The sequence below is a fragment of the Pleurodeles waltl genome, chromosome 1_1 (assembly GCF_031143425.1).
Source record: "Pleurodeles waltl isolate 20211129_DDA chromosome 1_1, aPleWal1.hap1.20221129, whole genome shotgun sequence".
Lineage (NCBI taxonomy): Eukaryota > Metazoa > Chordata > Amphibia > Caudata > Salamandridae > Pleurodeles > Pleurodeles waltl.
Window position 1 is genome coordinate 292,574,647 of NC_090436.1, and position 20,433 is coordinate 292,595,079.

The 20,433-nt window shown below is 42.4% G+C and overlaps 1 protein-coding gene across 4 annotated transcripts in view; it reads right to left on the reverse strand.

The window, feature by feature from the left end:
- ARL15 (ARF like GTPase 15) overlaps positions 1-20,433 on the reverse strand; it is an 841,607-nt gene that overhangs the window by 328,163 nt on the left and 493,011 nt on the right. For all 4 annotated transcript variants that reach the window (XM_069221875.1, XM_069221905.1, XM_069221886.1 and 1 more), the window contains one exon: positions 12,803-13,011. In XM_069221875.1, coding sequence (XP_069077976.1) covers positions 12,803-13,011 — 209 coding nt within the window. The remainder of the gene's footprint in view (positions 1-12,802; positions 13,012-20,433) is intronic.

The window sequence follows — 20,433 nt, forward strand, 5'->3', positions numbered from 1 at the left end:
CACCCCTCGAAAACACTTTTTAATTTACTTTTGTTAATAGCAGACATGTCATTGTGAATGTGAATGGAATAGCCCCAAAAGTGTTGGGAGAAAAGAGTAAAGGGTTTCAACAAAAGAAAAAAAATATCCTGATGGAGAAAATTAAAAAACATTGGCAGGACAAATGGACTGTAGGTAACATTTAAGAATGGGTAAATGAGCGTTTACATATGCACACGTGCACATCCAGGCGAAAAAGAAGGAAATAATTTTACATGAATTCCACAACTACTATGGGGAATAAGGCAATTTGTGAGCATATCTCTTGGTTAAAGGTCACCATAATGCACTCACAATATGTATTAAATCGACAGTGAAGCACACTTTTCTCATTTTGCAGCAGGACATAAACACAAAAACAGTACTTTGCATTTCTAGCACTAAGTAAACGGTGCTTATGATTTTTATGATGAATTACACACTGGTTTGCTGTTGTTGTTTCTTGTTCAGGAAGAGTCGTTGAGTGGCCTGGTGTAATTAAATGAAACGAGTCACTCAAGAGAAATTAAAAATGACAGTCCGAAAACTTAAGAAATGCTTCTAGAAACAGGAGAGTTGTTCGCATTATATGCATCATAAGAATAAATCATACACTATGTTCAAAATTCTACATGCACTTTGGAATGGGTAAAAACATTTGGGCATGTTACCTTTGCCTTACAGGCCACATTACGTTTCCTAATTTATCCAGTTGCCTGGCTACCAATATAGACAAAAAAGGACGATGTACACTTTAAGTCATAGGTTAAGTCATACATTGTGATGCCTACTATTTCAATTAACTGCCGCAAACTCCTTTTCCCCCTACAACTATTCATTTTCCACATTAATTTCAATGGCTCTTTTCACAGCCAGACCAATATTTCTGAACACATGTATGCTAATGACACTTAGCTATATCTAAAAGTATTCTCGCCCGAAGACATTGCACCCCTCACTTCGATCCTACAGGATAATCAATCATGGATGACCTGCTACCACCTACAGTTTAAAAATGGGAGCATTTTCTAATTCTCTCTGGCCTGAACCGCATTACTGTTATATATCGGCTTCGCTCTCTGAGTATCCTAGACTCCTACCACCCTCTGATTGATTCCATAAACCCGCCAAGCATCAATCTAAACAAGGAACTCAATTAACAAGTGCACATTAACTCAAACAAAAACTGCCAAACATTAACTAGACACCTGTGGGGAATCCAACTCTACATTCCAGAATCAGACATCAAAATGGTGCCCCAAGCATTCATTCTCTTGAGTCATGGCGTGCACGTATCCCTGTTCTCCAGGATTTCAAGTACCCACTTTGCATCTTTTGAAGTGCCACTATATACTACAACTAGACTAGTCCTAAAACCCCAAAGGTACGGTTAATGCTTTATAAAACTGCCAATTTAAACAATAAAGAACAAAGGTAACGCTAAGTAAACTATCAGGGAGTGGGGTAGGTCTGGTATTTTGGGTAGAATAACAGAGACCCTCAGCTAAAACAGCCATGAAAGTAACTCGGAAGGAGCTGAACGCAGTTGTCGTAAAGGGTCATGCGTCATTTGGTACTGTGGGGAAATAAGGCCCCTGGTTGCTCTGCAGAGCCTTTAGTACTGGTATCACTCCTGGGCTTCTCATCAAACATACCAATAAAACTTTAGAGTTAGAACAACTATCTGGATAAGTGATCTGGAAAATTAATCAGCTGGAACAGTTTGTTTTCGAAATAGTAAAGGGAGATCTCCAAAAGCCCAAAACTCTGCAAAAGGCCAGACTCATTCCCTGGTTGAAATACATGGCTCACATAAAGAGCTTTAGCTCTTGGTGCACCCCTTGTTTCAAGTTTAAGTTAGGACTTTAACAATATAATTTATTCATCATTCTGACAAAGCTGGTAAGTCACAAACAGACTGGTGCAACCTTGAAAGAACCTGGCGTCTCCAGAAATTAAGAAGGCAGGACAGGGCTGGGCGCTACGTGTAAGCAGAGCTAAGGAAAAACTTTGACTATATTCGGACAGGCTACAGAAGCTCCGTTTGTAAGTTCTTTTAGCAATACACAAAACACAGCCACCGTGAGTATACATTGTATAACTGCTCCGATTACATTTTAATAGAATAACACTTCACTGCGGTATTTCAGCAAAGTATCAGTTTGCTATCCATAGAAGATAGCTGTTGTTCGGATAAATCGTAAATAATGGGTGTTACGGTGGCCAACTCTGAAATATGAAGCAACCTGAGCTGTTCATTGATTTTAACATGCAGGTCACATACAGATCTTGTCAGCAGGTGCCTTAACCTACTGAGTTATGATAGAGGCTTCACATTTTTAACTGATAGTGTGTAGTGCTGATATAGAGGCATTCTAAACAGCCCTCTGTATAAAATAATTACTTGAACATATATGTATGTTGTTTTCAGTTTTCGATTTTAAGAGATACTTGAGTAGTGCACTTTTCTATCTTTATTTTACAGTTTGTATAGCATGTTTGGAACTCCAGCACAAAAATAGGGTACGTATATTATAATCGTGCATGCAGAAAAAATGCACAATTATATTTACGTCCCTGAAGATAAAATGAAAGAACGGGGAAAGGCATAAACTGGTTTATAGGGGAAGGTAATACAACTCTATTGAAGGTTTAATGTCTAGGCTTGGAGCTCGCACTGGATTGTGGGATTATCACTGCAAATAATACTGGAGTATTTCTCTGTATATTTGGGGGGAGCGGGGTCGAGGTCCACATTTTCTGGCGTTATCTGACAGCCAGCAAGAGAGTTTTTTTCAGCACTTCATAGGCAGCAGATGCCCTACGAGGGAATTAGTTTTTGTACTAGGTATATCCGGGAACCATGGCGCATGGCTTCTTAACCAATGGTTTCAAAGCCGGAAAAAAGCTGCAAGGGCTGGCGTCCTTAGCAATATCTTTAACACACTAACACGAGGCAGACCTGAAACAGATAACTGAGAGGAAAGGGACTAAAGCGGGTGTAGATATTCAAAGTCTTGTATTCTGACAAGAACAGAATGAACAATAGGGGAACCGTTTTTTCCATATAAAGAATATCAAGCTTTTCTGATGAGACATCTGGAAACAAGGAGGTCTCTAAATATGGACTAACATGTGAAGTAACATGACTCAGTGAGGTAAGTTCATGATGATGAGAGCTGTGAAACCTTGCAAGCCACATGTTTAGCCTGAATCCCAATAGGACAGACATAGCACTTCATCCTTCAGAGGTTGATAAAGAATTTGTTACTTGCCTTGTAAGCATTTATTTTTAGCGTGTAGTGTCGTAGAGTCGTATGCTTAGCATATCCTGCCATTTAGGCCCTCATTACGACAGAGGCCGCCAGCCAAAGTCCTGCGTCAGGATGACCGCATATGCGGCTGTACCTCTGTAGTACTTATTCTGAGTTTCCTGCTGGGCAGGAACAGGGCGTAATAGAGCCGGCGGCAGTGTTGCAGTGCGTCGGGTGCAACAGCACCCATCACGCTTTTCAATGCCCTAATTCAGGCAGTTAAAAGCACAACAGGGCTGTACATGGGGGCCTCTGCACCGCTCATGCCAAGTGCCTGGGCAGTGCAGGGGCCCCCATTGGGCCCCCAGCACCCCCTTTCCGCCAGCCTTTGCATGGCAGTGGGAACGTCATGCAAATGCTGGTGGAAATGCGGGTCGTAATCCGGAGGGCAACGCTGCTTGCAACGCAGCCCCGGCAGATTCAGACAGCAGGCACTGCCAGGCCATCAGCTAGCGGCAACATGGCAGTGCGGTAGGTCAGACCGTGGGCACTCTGCCACGGTCATAATATGAAGGTTGGACCGTCCCTGTCGGCACCGGTCCGAGCGCCACCGCAAGTCTGCCAGTCGATGGACCACCAGACTTGTAATGAGGCCCTTAGTGATGGTCTCGGTTGTTTGCAAGTTGTTTTTCTTCGAAGAAGTCTTTGTGTCACAATGTGTAGTGACTGCTCCTCTAGTGTGTACTGCATTTGTTCGATTGCTTTTGGCTCATCGGGTGAGCTTTAGGATCAGTGCAATATAGTGAGAGATAAGAAACCAGACATCAACTAATAGCTACCGGGCAGGAGGTTGGGTGCATATAAATCTACGGCACTACACGTTAACAAAAGATGCTTACAGGGTAAGTAACATACTCCGTTCAGAGCATGTGTTGGCCTTAGATACACATGCTTAGCACTGAATATAAAGCAGTGCTCCCCTAAGCAGTGGTCAGTCATTAGTTGATGTAGATGTTTGAAAAAGTGTGCTTAATACAGCTTGACCTACACTAGCTTGTTGATTAGCTAAGACATCAACACAATAATGTTTTGTGAATGCATGTAGGTTATTCCATGCAGCTGCTGTACAGATAACCACTAATGGGATGTTTCCTAAAAAGGCTTTCTGCATGTGGAGTGAGCTCTTGGAGGTACTGCAAGTAAACTTTTTGCTTTGCGGTAGCAAGTCTGAATGCATCTAACTTTCCATCTGGCTATCCCTGCTTTGCATATGGGAGAACCTTGCTGTGGCTTTGTAAAAGCAACAAAGAGTTGTTGTGTTTGCCTAAAATACTTGGTTAATTCTATGTAGACCATTAATGCCCTCTTAACAGCTAGTGTATGTAGGGTTCTTTCTGTTACTGAATAAGATTTAAGGAAGAAAACAGGTAGCTCTATAGTTTGGTTTGTGTGAAAAGCTGACATCACATTTGGTAGGATTTTTGGGTTAGTACGAAGTACCAATTTTGCTGGTAATATTTGAAAGAAAGGATCTGCTAATGCAAGTGCCTGGAATTCACTTATTGTTTTTAGAGAAGTTGGATCAATACTATGAATGTCACTTTTCATGTGAGGAATTGAAGTTCACAGGAATAAAGTGGCTCAAAAGTAGGACCAATGAGTCTAGTGAGAACAATGTTAAGGTTCAAGAATGGTGCAGGTGGGGGGAAGGTGCGATGACACTTAAGTCCTTCAATAAAGGCTTTAATTACTGGAACTTTAAAAAGTTTCATATGTTGTCTGTTTCGCATGTAAGCAGCCAAGGCTGTCAAGTGTAACCTGATTGATGTATCAGCAAGTCCTGCTTGCTGTAGATGGAAGAGAAAACCAATAAGCTCTAGCACTGCGGGTAACAGAGGTTAGATTTGTTTATTTAGAAAGTAATGTACACATATTTTCCATTTTGCTTCACAGCATGCTCGTGTAGTTGGTTTATGTGCTTGTTTGAGAATATTCATACATTCTTGTAGTAAATTAAGTTGTCCGAATTCTAGGATCTCAGGAGCCAGATTGCTAGATTGAGCTGTTTGTGGTTTGGGTGCATTTCCCTCCCTTGATCTTGAGTTAGAAGATGTGGCCAAAAAGGTATCTTCTTGCATGGCACTACAGATGGTGGTAGGAAGGTTGTGAACCATGCCTGACATGCCTAAGTAAATATCCCTGACCAATTAATCTGCAGGACATTACCCTTTGATTGGGGGGAGGGGGGGTGACCTGGAGGCAAAGTTTTGGCCTTTTGCATTGTGCTGTGCTGAAAATAGGTCTATCTCTGGGGTTACCCACCGTCTGAAGCAGGAGTGTAGGAGTGGTGTATTGATTTCCCACTCATGCACTTGTTGGTATGTTCTGCTAAGCATATCTGCAAAGTCGTTGTTCACCCCTGGTAGGTATTGTGCTAGGAGAGAGATTGTGTGATATATTGCCAGTGCCAGATGCGCTCTGCTAGGAGGGGGAGCAGCAATGAGTGCCCCCCCCCCTGTTTTTGAACATAATACACTGCAGTCATATTGTCTGTATGTATTAGGACTACCTTGTTGTGAAGGTGACTGGGAAATGCTTTCATAGCTAGGCTAATTGCGATAAGCTCCAAAAGGACTGATGTGGAAGTCTTTTTGAGGTAGTGACCATACACCGTGTACTGTAAGCTTCTGAATATGCACTCCCCAACCTTGAAGTAATGCATATATGGTGGTGACCCATGGAATTGGGCCTTCAGGGTCTACCATGCAACAGATTGTTGCTGTCCCACCACTTCAGGCAGCTGTCCCTACCAACACTAGATCTTGTCAATGCCCCTCCGCTTGAGTCCATAGTGACTGAAGACACATATGTAGTCGAGCAATTGGTACTATGGCTATACAAGATGCCATCCTTTCTAGAATACGCATGACTGTCTTTACAGTGACTTGAATTTGTGGTCGAAACAGAGGTAATGTTAGTTTGAACTTTTGTACCCTTTCTGGACTGGGGTATGCTTTGACTGTGATCCACTTTAACGTTGGGCCTAGAAAAGGTTGTCTCTGCAAGGGGTGGATGTGAGACTTCAGGACATTGAGTGTAAACCCTAATTTGTGTAGAAGGTTGATTACCGGTTGTGTATCCTGCAGGCATCATTGTTTGTTCCAACTTTTGATGAGCCAGTTGTCTAGATGGGGAAAACGTGTATGCCCCCTCCTTTTGAGATGAGCTGCTCCCCCTGCAAGGCATTGGTAAATACAATTGAAGCTGTATTTACTCCAAATGGTAGCATCTTGACCTGATAGTGCTGTCCGTTGATCTGAAATATAGCTAGCGTCAGTGCGCTTGATTTATGGGAATATGGAAACAGGCGTCTTTGAGGTCTAATGCTGTCACGAAATCTCCCTGCTGTAGTAATGGTATCATGTCTTATAGTGTGACCATGTGAAAGTGTTGTGAGCAGAAGTAACTGTTGAGCGGTCTAGAAGAGGTCTTAACGCCCGTCCTTCTTGGAAATTAGGAAATACAGGAAGTTCAGTCTGTGTCCCTGGTGTTGTTTTGGGGTTATTTCTATAGACCCTGTTGGAGGGAGAGATTGGACTTCATCTTGAAGAAGTGTAAGATGTTCTAGTGACATATTTTATGTCCTTGGTAGTATCATGGAGGTGTGTTTGTGAGTTCTAAACAATATCCATCCTTGATGATAGATGAAACCCACTGGCCTGTAGTGATTTTTGTCCGTTGTTGGTGATACTGTTGTAGCTGTTCCCTTGCTGGTACTGTTGTCACACGTTGAGGGGGCGGGGGGCTTATGTATCCACTATTTTGAAGGTGTGGCTGCTTTTGAAGTGGAACCACAACCACAACCTCTTCCTCTAATGTTCTTATGGTGTGACCTATAGTATGACCTCTTGAGTAGTGTGCCTGAAAGGAACCTTGTTGTTTTTGGGCATTACTTGAATCGTTGGATGTTGTAAATCTTGCTGTCCCTCTAAACTGTCCCCCGTCGAAAGAAACCCCATATGGAGTAAGGTCTTGAGGGGCCCCCATGGCTTCAGCCGTATCCTTATCTGTCTTTAGCTTTTCAAGCATTACATCATCCGGTGGCCCAAACAGATTTTGGCTACCACAAGATAGGTTTAAGAGATGCTGCTGGACATCTGGCTTAAAGCCCAAAACTCTAAAACCATGCATGGAGCTGAATACTAGTATTCACTTCACTTGCACTTGTATCCGCAGAATCCAATACACATTCTATGATGGCATTTGATATAGTCCTGCCTTCCTCTGCTAACTGAATTCCCTTTTGGTGGTGTTGCTCTGGGAGACGTTACAATAACTCCAGCATCTCATCCCATTGGACTTGGTTGTGATGGGAGAGTAAACCCACAGAATTTGTGATGCCCAGGTGATTGATTGCTTCTGCAGCAACAATTTTCCCTGCTGCATAATATTTTTTAATTTCTTTATCTGTGGATGAGGCATCTCCAATGCCCTGGGAGTATGACCTCTTTCGAGCAGTGTGCACAAGAGTCGGGGGGAACCTGACCTCTAACATATGCTGGATATGATGGAAACAGTTTATATTTTTTGTCCACTCTAGGGGTTATAACCCTGGACTTTACTGGCTGCCTAAAGATTTCCTGCGTGGATTTGAGCATGCCTTTTACCATGAGAAGGAACTGTGCTATCCTGTGTGATCTGTTCATTGTCGCTACTAAAAAGACCTCCTTATGCCCTAAAGTATGAAGATCTACCTTGTGATAGTGTGCTGCCCTATTGATGACATAATGGTAAGATGTGGCATCATGAGGTGGAGAGGGCTTTGATAGATATAGGTCTGGATCGCCATCATCTACCGGACCTGCATCATCGAAAACCCATGGGTCCCGTGTATTATCTGGGTCCCCTTGAGCGTGAGGAAAATATGTTGCATTGTATGGTACCTCCACCCCAGTATCAATGTCACCTGTTGATGACTGTGCAGGTGATGTGGGTGGCTGCTCTGAGGGCAGATATTAAGGGGACTGTGAATGCAGTGGCTATAGTGCCAGTCGTTGTAGTATTGGCAGTGAAGACGGAGTAAGAGGAGGAGTTAGAGGCTTATGAGGAGATGGAGAAGGAGGAGAAAGAGGGAAAAGTATAGCGCTAGTGCCTCTGTCCTTTTCTTTGTGGGGGCCTTAGGTGACTCTGGTTCCATGATCTTCTCTTCAAAAAATGTCTTCCATTTAGGAAATGTGTGAAATATAGATGGAGGCAGTTTTGCCCCTACTCTCCCAGTGTCCGGGTGAATAAACTTTAGCTTGAAGTTTCTCAAGAATTGGTTGAACAGGCCCTTGTCTAGGCTCTGACCTTGATTTTGTGTGTTTCAACATCAAAGGTGTTTTGGACATTGACACGTTCTGCTTTGGAGAATGGTGTTTCGTTGCCGATGGCGTGTCTGAGTGTTTTAGCCCAGATGGCGTCTCTCAGTGTGTCAGCGCCGAAGGCTGCTTCAGATCCCATGGCGGCAGCTTCAGCTGTGACAACGTGTTGTTTGGAAGGTGTTGAGATAGGTCTTTTCGGTATCAGCACCAGGGAGACTTTTAGGGATTTAAACTTCGACTATGTTGAGTGTTTTGTAGGTGGAGTGACGTGGGAGTGCTCCTGAGGCTGCTTTCAGAGACCACCATGGCCCGAGGGCAGTGGGGTTTGGGAAGCCACCTTAGCACAGTTTGCCAGGACTTGGGAGGCTTTTGCCGATGTATTCACATGCCCTTACGATGATGTATCAGGCTCGGAGTCACAGCTGTCGCCACTGCTAGTCAGCAGTATGGGGATATACATTGGCACTGTCTGTGCCTTGGTTTTCTTCGACTTCTTGTTCTAGCTCTGTTGATTGTTCCCTGGGCATATCTTCTGAATGCCTTTGCATGGTAGGATGGGACCAACAACATTCTCTTGGCAGCTGAAGTGTCTTCTTGGAGTGGAACACAAGACATGCCTCAGACAACCCTTCATAGTGTTCCGGGGACAAACAGATTACACACTGTGTACTGGTCCTGTCTGGAGTATTTGGCGTGGCACTTATGGCAGAAGCTGAGGGCATCTTTACCATCCCTGGGGTTTGTCGTTGTTGGAGTTGTTGTCTAGAAAAGAATGATGCGTCGAAGGCCGAGACCAAGCTCGGGCGGGCAGATTGAAAGTTGTGGTAACACCAGCTGTGTATGTGATTGTCTATGTTGTCGACGGTTGATGCAGGAATTGAGCTTAGGTCAAGGAGCTCAGAGATCGACATTCGGATCCAATGGCAGCAAAAAATCTAACAAAGGAGCTGAGGAACATGCGCAATACACACTAGAGGAGGAGTCAACTTACCTCGTGACTCTAAGATTTCTTAAAAACTTATAACAACTTGCAAATACCAGAGCCCAACTCTAGATAGCAGGATATACTAAGCATACATATATACTGCCAACACACGCTACGAATACAGAGTACCCTTAAAACATTTAACAGTAGCAGCTTGCATTTACAGTGCTATAATATGTCAGTGACTAAAACAGCAAGCACAATATGATAAGAAGCCCTCACTGTTAAAGATGTTTAGGCTAATTTTGAGAAAGGAAAGGTGAGAGATTGTTACCACTAGATAAATTGCAAGAATAATTCATGCCCTTTCGAGACAACACAAGGCATTTGGGAACCATTAACACTCTACATAAATAAGAAATATACTTCAAATACTATAGTGCCTGCAATATTCCCGTACATCTAATGTGGCATATTTCACTCTCACAAGCAAAAGCCTTTTGTGATATCTAACACTCTTTTGGACACTAAGACACAGTCACTGCTATCATGCACGACCATTAATAATTTAGCCCAATAAAACATCTACATCAGAAAATCAGATTATTCCTGCATGGTTTGACTCATAATATGTTCTGACTGAATGCAGTCTCAATTTAAATCAAAGTACAAAATTGGACTTCAATTTCTAACTTTTTTTGTCAGTTTCTTAACTGAAGCTTACTGTTTGAACTTAAAGAAGTCTAAAATGTGTGAAAATACAATATTTGAGTGAGTAAACTTTCCTGCAGTATACAATCATACCAGAAAATTCATCCACAAATTATCAGAAGGTTTGTTGGCATAAACAGAATGTTGGTCATTAGACAATCACATTCAATATTTAAATGGAGAGTAATCATGTGCCAAAGAGGGACTAAGTTACAAATACCTTTTTTTCACATGGTCTGAAGAGTAAATACTTCTAAACTCTATATATGAAATATATGAAAGAAGACGATATTGGTAGGTGACCATGACACACACATACATCATTTTATGTATCACATGATTTGCGATTTCAACAAAAAAAATCTTTTTAACTCAAATAGATCAAAATATTACTGCCAGAGAACAGGCTGCAAAATTTGGTGTCTCTTGCCACATAATTTATACGTCTAGTGCATAATTTTGTTTGCCCACATTTTCCCTATTTTATGGGGTCCTGGAAAACATGAGGTTTTATGTCACTGCATTCTGTGCACTTAAAGCACCCACATTATATAGTTAGGTTGACGTTTCACCCATAAAAAAACATAGAAATTCAGCAGTTGTAGCTAAACTTATGTTAAGAAACTATAACTAGCCTAAAGTTGGGGTGACCAGGCTGTAAGACGCAAAAACTGGGACAGGTCGGACATAAAAGTAGAACTAAAGCCTTTAGCCTTACTTCTGTATCTGGCTCCTCTTGTGCTGCCTGGCAGAAAAAAAAAACTTACATTATTTCAAACTTTTGGGGCGATTGTGGGAGAGAAAGCATATCTTTCATTCCTTCTTCGCAGGATGACATGACCTTTCTCCCAAAAACCAGGACATTTATTTAAAATTAACAAATGCGTCAGGACACTGGGAAAGTCCACTGAAAACAGGGACTGTCCGTGGAAATCCGGGACATTTGGTCACTCTACCTAAAGTTACCTAACGTCACAATGTATTTTTTATTCAGATAAATATAACTATAAGTATAACTATAACTGGTGAATTTCTATGGTTTTGTGTGGGTAAAACATCAGCATTACTATAACGTCCCTGAAACCTTTGTTTTTATGGCTTTTGTAATGTAACGTAATATCTAATAACACAACCATTCACTGATGCGCATGACCGGTGGGGGTTGGCTGCATGCATCCAAACCCATGCCACACAAAGCTTTTGGCCGTGCGCAGCAGTATTTAGTGTGAGTGGGGTGTTTTTTTTTTTTCCGGATCCACTGATCCTTCACTAGTTTACACTGGGGGATGGGCCAAAAAAAACAAAAACTGGACTATTTCTTCCTACGAGGGGTCCCTTAGAGACCACTCCATCTCTCCTATGGGGTCAGGATACCTGTATCTTGACCTCTTACATCAGTTTTTCATCTCCAACCCCCCCGCGGCCTGATGTGGGAAGGAAAACGGCAGACACTACTTTCCTCTCAGGTTGTAAACAGCCAATCAGAGCCTGGATTTTCCTCTGGATCCATGGATCTTCCACGAGTGGATCCACCAAAGGGTCCGCGTCCCTATATAGGAATATTTCTTATACATCTGAAAAATCCGCAGATGGATCAGTGTATTTTTCCAATGTTTTAAAAAAAATGCTTTTTAGCCCTGGCGGTGTCCCTTAAGCACCCCAGCACCAGGGCTAAGGGGACTCTACCCTGGCCCCTTTTCTTTTTTTAAATCTTTTTTTCTGGAACTCGGCAGAAGCAGAGTCCCAAGATGGCTGCCAACACTTCCTTGCCGAAGTGTTCTGAGACAATCAGATATCAGCATGGGGACAGTTGGATCCGCGCCCCTAGATATCTATATTTTTTGGCCTTAAATTTCTCTTGAACTACTGAACAGATTTGCACCAAATCACAGAAAGCATGATCTGTGGAACAGAATCTACCTATGTGCCAAATTTGGTGTAGTTCTGTTCTGTAGGCGTGTCTAAAGGTCCTATGGAAAAATGAATGGGGAAAAAGTGTTTTGTGACACCCCCCTCTTTTTTCTCGCCCCCGCTAGACAGATCACCATGAATCTTTCAAGACAGAAGCTCAACTTAGCAAAGTATAAGTTTTGAAAATTTCATAAAGATTTGTGAAGCAGCGCCAATGGTATAGGTAAAACAAAAAACGCTCTTTCTTTAGAAACTAAGTCGTAACTATAACTACCTCCTGGTGACCGCCAGTAGATCTTATATATATATATATATATATATATATATATATATATATATATATATATATATATACACACACACACACATACACACCCACACAAATACACACATGGTAATGATTTTGATATATGCATAGCCAAATGATAATTAAGTGAAGTAGGGTGCTAAAATGGAAAACCGCCATTGTATTATTTAACATTTCTTCAAGCAAGCATTAATACACTTGATTTTCGGAGAATATAGCATTTAGACTAACAATAACTTTGTTATTCCTGAGCAGCGTCGTGTTAAAACATAATAAAGTAGTCGGGCCTGCATGGAGAATAAAAACGAAATACCTCTTGAATTGAGCGAGCAGCTGGTTTGTCTTGGTGGTTTCCCAAGATTAAAAATGGCAAGGTGCATAACTGCGGATGCTGAAGGGCAGAATGCAGCTCGTTTCTGGACGTTTCTAGTTCATCTTCAGAAGATGCGCTGTCGAGAACAAATATCACCCCTTGGGATCCCTGATAGTATCGGCTCCAGTATTTTCGTATATTTTGAGCTCCTTGAAAAAACACATTAAGTTAACACCACCAAATGTCATAATTTTTACTTCTCAGAACATGAAAAGTTCTCTTTTATACATAAGAAATAATTACATAATACTGCGTCTCTTTTACTTTATCAAAGACTTCGCAGATCAGGTCACATCATGCATGCCTGGGAGTCAGAATGGTGAGGTAGGATTTGGGAGGGAATACTTAGCACGACCAGTTATGAAATATACATACTAGATCACTGTAAACTGAAGGGGAGGTTACATGGCCTGCAGGGAACAGAAACTGACTGCATGCAGAGAGAAGATCAGAAAAATAGGAAACAATTGCTGCTACACCAATGACTACAATAATGGATGCTCAGGTCAATGATAATAGGCCTTCTGGTCGGTTAGAAAAAGACTTAGGATCAAAGCCAGAAACAGCCGTTTAACAAGATAATGAAACTCAATACTTCTACCCAACCTTGGCCCTACCCTCAGCTCCAGTCTTACTATCTCTACTAGGAAAGCAGATTTCAAGGGAAAGAGGTGCCGTCAAGCATTGGTCTCCATCACAACTGAATGTTCTGGGAAGTTTAGTTTGCCAGACATCACACACGTAGGTCATGATGGGTGACACTTTAGTTTTGTATGCCAGCAGTAAAGAATGTAAGGAAAGATGCCCCAACTTGTGGTTAATGTTCCTAAGTCCATTGCTAAGAGTCTCTAGTGTGGTTACGCTAAAGCTCATAGCCGTGCCCCAGGTTAATAGTATCGAAGTATGTGCTCAAATACGTATAGTCACTGCTGTGAATTAACTTGTCTCTGACTAGGAACCATTTCCCCCTGTGAATGTCCCATAAACATAATTTGATGTTTCACAAAGGTAGGGCCAGCTCTAGAGATTGGTGGACTTTCCCAGTCAGTCAACGAGGTGGAGGACATTACATCCACCAACCTGGGGGTGCTCCAGACCGCCAAATTTAGAGTTCACCCAGGGCCTAACAGTCTAAGTAAATACTTTAATTGTACAAAATTTGAAAATACCATAATATATATATATAGTTATATAGGAGAGGTCTGAGGGCACAAGGTAAAGGCACAAAAGAAGCAAATAACAGGAGGTAAATACAGTCTGCCTTTCATTTTTATTGAAGGGTCACTATGGGCCACTGCGAAGAGCAAGACAAAAATAATCTAATATTTTTAATACCAACAAGAGTTCATGGTGGATACACGACTGGACAAGTGGTTCCACAGAAAAACTACAACAAAAGCATATTCCCCCCTTAACGGGGTTTAACAAACACAATGACAAGATTACCCCAGTCTTGAAATCATTCACCGATTTCACATCATTTTTCACTCTGGCCTGGCATACCTCCTTTCCTATCCGTCACTCTTACATCTTGTTTTCCCTTTTAGGTTTGAGTAAATCATACTGCCTTGTTTGAAGGAGGAAATTATTAAATTGCTTAGCGGTTCTCAACTATGTCACCACACATCTCCGCCATGTTTTGGACTGAAGCAAATCATATGGAGAAAGTCAGATCTTACTGCAATACATCTTGCGCAACAATTGATGCCAGCAGGCTAGACTCTACCTATGACAGTGGGAGCGGTGTGTGCCTTGGGCTGAAACTTGAAAAGGGTAAATCGGACACAAGCATGACAGGTGACTTTTTCTGTATGAACAAAACAATTTTATCTCCCTCTGCATTGTGCAGTTTGGCCCAGTGTAGCGTCTAATAAAAACTGACCTGGTTATACACCAAAGTGCATCCTAGCCTTCTCTAATGTGAGGAAGTAATTACCATTATCAAGGCCACCCATCATTACGATATATGCTATGTCATTTGGACAGGCTAGGCTCTCTCCGCAGCCTGCCAAACCTCGTCAATCCACAGAACTGGCATTTCAGCAGGGAAATGATTCCTATTCAGCATCCTTTTAACCACCCATTCCCGAATCAGGAACAATAAAGAAACGAAATATGATATTTCTAAACCTGTCCTGAGTAAGGTCATGAATTGATACTCTAGTTCAACATTGCCATGATGTAAGAAAATGAATCATTAATTGGGGTAGATGGTAGGTCACCACAAGTAATTAAGTTACTAATCTGTTAAGGTCAGACAAAGGTTTCAATAATTTAACCCTGAGCTCAACCCCAGATAGCTATGGCACAGAGCAGATAGTCTTAAGTTGGAAAAAAGGAGTAAAGCATTTAGAGGTGCCAAAACAGTTAACAAGAACAAAATATAACACAATAAAAATCATACTCCAATTTACAAAATCAGAAACAAATTAACTCACTGGATACTAAGGATGTGCTAGACACATCCTTAGCACTGCTCTCAGGTGCTAAAGATGTGTCAGGCATGTCCTAGCACCTAATCACAGAATAAGTCCCCCGCCCCATGCCCCTACTGATGATGGCTACCACCCTGACCTCTCCTCCGATGAGATCATGATGCATGCACACATCCTGTTTTCCATTGTCACAGTAGTGGACGGCACATTAAGTGTAACTGTTCACAGGTAATATTTATCTTTCTATGCCGTGTGTGCATTTCTTCAATATATACTATGGCCCTAAAGGAAATATGCCAATTAAGATTTGGCCAATTATATCAGATTTCACATGTTGCAGTACATGCACTGGACATGATCTCCAACTTGACAACTCCAGAAGCCTGTCCACTTTATGACTAGCCAAAGATTTCAGGGGAAACAAACATGATGTGGATCCATTCATGCAGAACCAACAAGCCATTAAATTCATTCATCAAGTAGCTTGAACATAGTTAGAACAGGTCACTAAGTAGGTTTATCATATGTTTACAAAGACACTGTGTGAACCTTATTATCTATCACTATACCCCAGGTGGAAAACTAACAACCTCATAGGAAGTGAACTGCACCACATTGCGAGTAAAGTCTTAATTCCCTTTCAAGATGAACCATTTGGTCAAGAGACTTTAACATCAAATTTCCAACCTTGAATTGGTCTAACTCTGCAGCAAGCAAGATGGACTCTAGGGGGCATATTTATACCGTTTGCGCCAGATTTGAGTTTTTTAGTTTTTTTACACAAATCCGGCGCACACTTAACTCCATATTTATATTTTGACGCTAGACACTTATAGCTCCAAAATATTGGAGTTAAACTCATTTTTTGACCACGGAAAACTACCTTGCATCTATGAGATGCATGGTAGGAGTTCCTGGGCAAAAACAAACTCAAAGGCCCAAGTGCCTAATTTATCCTCCCGTGCAAAAATCACACACGGGAGGAGGAGGGCTTTAAATAATGGCGCTAAGCCTGCTTAGCACCATTATTTAACACTTGGTTCAGGGGAAGCGTTAGGGGACTTGTGGGCCTTTTTCCATAGTCAGAGACCATGGAAACAGCCCACAGGTGCCCTTCCCTGCCCCAAGGGACACCCCCACCCACACGTAACCACACCTGGAGGACACCTAAGGATGGAGGGACCCATCCCAAGTAAGTTTTTTTTTTTTTTTTTCTTAAGTGCCATAGGGGGCTCTAACTTGGGCCCTCCTACATGGCACTGTGCCCAATGGCCATGCCCAGGAGACTTAAGTCTAATCATGGTAGAGTCATTTTTTTGACTCTAGCCTGACTAGCGCCATTCTTTCACGCACAACCTCCAGTTTCCCCTACACCTCCCCCACCCGGTTAGCGTCAATAATTTTGATGCTAACTGGGCCTTACTGCCGGCTAGCGTCATAGCTTAAATATGACGCCCGCTGGAGTCCAGGAATGGCGCAAGCCGGTGGTATACTTTTTGATGCAAACCTGCAATAATGCAGGTTTGCATCAAAAAGTATAAATCAGGGCCTAAGTGTTCTATATCTGAACTTAGGTTTAATGACCACCATCAGGATATCATGGTAGAAGTTTAAGTACAATCCTACTTTACTGCATATCAGTGGTCAGCTACATGGTTTGGTGAATGGTCCCACTTGACTCACAACAGTACTTTTGGTAACACCAATCTCAGCATATTAGTATGATTTTTGCATAGATGTCCACCATGGAAGTGACCAACACCCACAGGCATTTAATACATCATCTGATCCTGTAGTTAAAAGTGACTTCTCTTATGACAAGCCTAGTGATGCAATTCACTCATGCGAGTCACACATTTATGCCACTTAGTAGCTGCCCTCATTATGTTTATTAAGGGCCAATGTACATGAAGGGGACCTTTTTTCAACTATTTCTCATTATCGTGGTCCCTTTTGTGAAGACGAGCCCGCAAAGCCCAACCGTAACCTGGCATTATTGAAAGGAGTGGCTAAACTATGAGATTAAGGGGAAGAGACAATAGATCTGGCAGCTCCTGAGAAAACAGATGATTTCTTTGACTTTGAGGTATTTATAGGATAACATCAGAACACTAGTCATCGAAGAATAACATTAAGTAAAAAAGAGTTAAAAATTAGTTACTTACATGAAACTCCAGTTCTCCGGTGATGGTATCTTTTCCTTCATCTATACTTATCTTATTCCCAATTGTCATTCTGGGAATCTCCAGTAACAAAAATAGCAGGAACACTGTTATAATTGTATAGGCTTTAACAACAGTGTGTGGGTAGTAGCACATCCACATCGTTTCACATAGTAGAAGTGGCAAGCTCTCCTTCTCCCCCTAAAGGGCACCTTAGCTCAGATTTCATAGCAGTGCGAGCAGTACATATGACAGAAGGAAGCCTCTGACCAGGGAGGAATGAGAGTTGCATATGAATTTCTGAAAAAATACCAAAGCTATAGAAGTGAAGTTACGGGTAAGTAACACATTTCTTCATCGGCCACGTAACTAGTTTCATTCGTTCTCCACCATAGCATGCATGAATCAGAATAACAAGCAGTACATAACATATGAATAAAGCAAAAAATAGGCTCACATTTATTGAAACACCTTTATTGAAACAGGCTGCATAGAACTGCCTGACCTACTGCTGAATCAGCTGCAGTGCTCTTCCACATTGCTGCTTAAAATGAATATATTCTAGAAACAGACATAAAATGCAGGAATTGTTACCATGCTTCTGGTGGGATGTGTCCCACTTTATCCAGGAGTGGATTCTTCACTTTGTTGTACCAGAAAATGTTGCAGGTTGACAATCAATGCAATGTTTGAAGCACCGTCTTTGCATCATGAGCACATGTAAAAAAAAATGCTTCCATTTTACTTTGTGAGTAGTGGTTGCTAGTGCACAGGCTTGTGCCAGAATGCTCCTGCAGTCTGCTGGAATGTCCAAATGGCCACATTCTAGATGGTCAGGTACCATGTTAACAGGCTCTGTGATTTGAGGTTGTGATGATCTCTCAATTGTGTTGATGAGAAGCGGTGGATGCATCCTCAGAAGTATTGGTTGATATGGTGACAGCCCTTTCTAAGGTCGCAGTCTCAGTACTGGCGAGGTCACACAGGTCCAATAAGGGTTAAGAAATAGTGATCCACCTTTGTCTTCCTCAGTACCCTGGGGATCAGGGCACTGGAGAAAAGACATATATGAAGACGTTGAATCTTGCCATAGACAAAGCACTGCCCTTGCACACTGATTTCAAGAACCTGCTGGCATAGGGCTTTCCTTGTTCTGTAGCGTGGCAAACAGCTCTTATGTGGGTTGGCCCTATCATTGGAAGACGTCCTCTATTTTGCATTGGTGTAGGTCCCATTAGTGACAGTCACAGAACACTGCTGAGAGCATCTGCCTGTCATTCTGGCTTCCTGGGAGATGTTCTACTACAATGTACACACTGTTGTAGATGGTCTAGTCACACAGCTTCTGTGACTTTTATGTTAAAGAACGAGACCTTGTTCCTCCTTGTTTTGTGATGGAATACCTAAAGGTAGTGTTGTCCATTCCAACATTCTGATCAGCACCATCTTGCTGACCTTGGAAAGAACGGCTGCAGACCCAGCCATATGGTCCACAGCTCTAGAATGTTGATGTTGAGAGTTTTCTCTGAGTTCCACCAGAGGACTCTACTTGTCTGTTCCTGCATATGGGCTCCCCAGTCTACCATAGATGTGTCAGTTGTCATTACTCTCTTTGCTGTCAATGGGAGGTCGATTTGAGGTTTGACAGAAACCTCCACTGTAACAATGGCTGTTTGAACCTTCTTGTCACCTGGAATGTGTGGTTCCATAAGCCATCTATTTGTCAGCATCAATGGTCCCGTTCCAGTTGTATGGGGCTCCTCCCGAGCCAGCAAATGGGGTTTAGTCCTGCGTAAGAGAACATCAGGCCCAGGAGGGATTTGTATAGACTAACCAAAGCTGCCTGCTTCAAGCAAAATGTTTTTGCAGAGTTTAAGTCAATAGCCCTAGTTACCCTCTCCCCTACGTCCTCTGCCAGGATCAGTCAAGGCCCTCTCAAACTTGGCTCCTGAGCCTGAGGCTCTCACCTTGCTCTCTTTAGCTTTCTCTCCCTCACTCAACCTCTCTCTCTCTTTCTCAAGCATCTTGCACTTTTCTATATTTTGGACACTTTTTGTTTTCTTTATTGTGTCTTCCTACTGTTTGCTCTTTATGCCTTTTCTGTCTTTATGCCCCTGTTCTTTGTATCTTTTGTGCCCGTTTTCTATTCACGCTCTGTGCCTTTTTTGCCATTTTGCTCCCCTTTGTATGATTTTTCCCGTTTTCTGTCCCATTTCTACCTAGGCCTGTGCTTCCCACCATTTCTCTCCCTGAGCACCACTTACTTTTCCCACCTACAGTTCTTCCTCACCCCTCTCTGCCCCGTCCACAGCTTTTAGTGCTCCCCACCTCCCAGGACCCACTTAATAGTGGCTGCAGCACAGATGTGCCTTACCAGCCACAGAGGGTAACCCAAGAAACCCAAAGGGGTCTGGGTTAAAGCTTATAACAAAACAACATGAAACCCCTTGGAACTGATTGTAACCACAATCACCTCAACCCTCATACCCAAACATGCAGCATTGCCATTCATTAATTCCGGAGAACATCCTTTATTACAAATACAACATATGTTCTTTCCTCATATATATACAAATTATACAGCCCCCCATCGTATCACCAAAACAAAAGAGAAAAAGGACAGAGCAAAGTGCAATCAGTTCCAAGGTGTTTCATGTTGTTTTGTGATAAGGCAGCACAGATGTGCAGCAGGCATGCCAATTCAAGCCCATTTGTGCAGTTCCTCGTCTTGGTCGCGCCTAGCACCAGAATTCCTGGTCCTGTTCTACCCACCACAATAACAATGCACCGCTCCATGTCCTTAATCTCTGCTATGCTGTGCCACACTACACAATTACAGAGGGAACTTTCACCTGCACCTACTGCATATTCACAATCTACCGGCAAATCTCCCACCTACCTTCCACGGTAAAGGTCCTAAAGAAAGCCATCAACAGACTCATCACTGACCACCTCATCAACCACCAGTCCATAA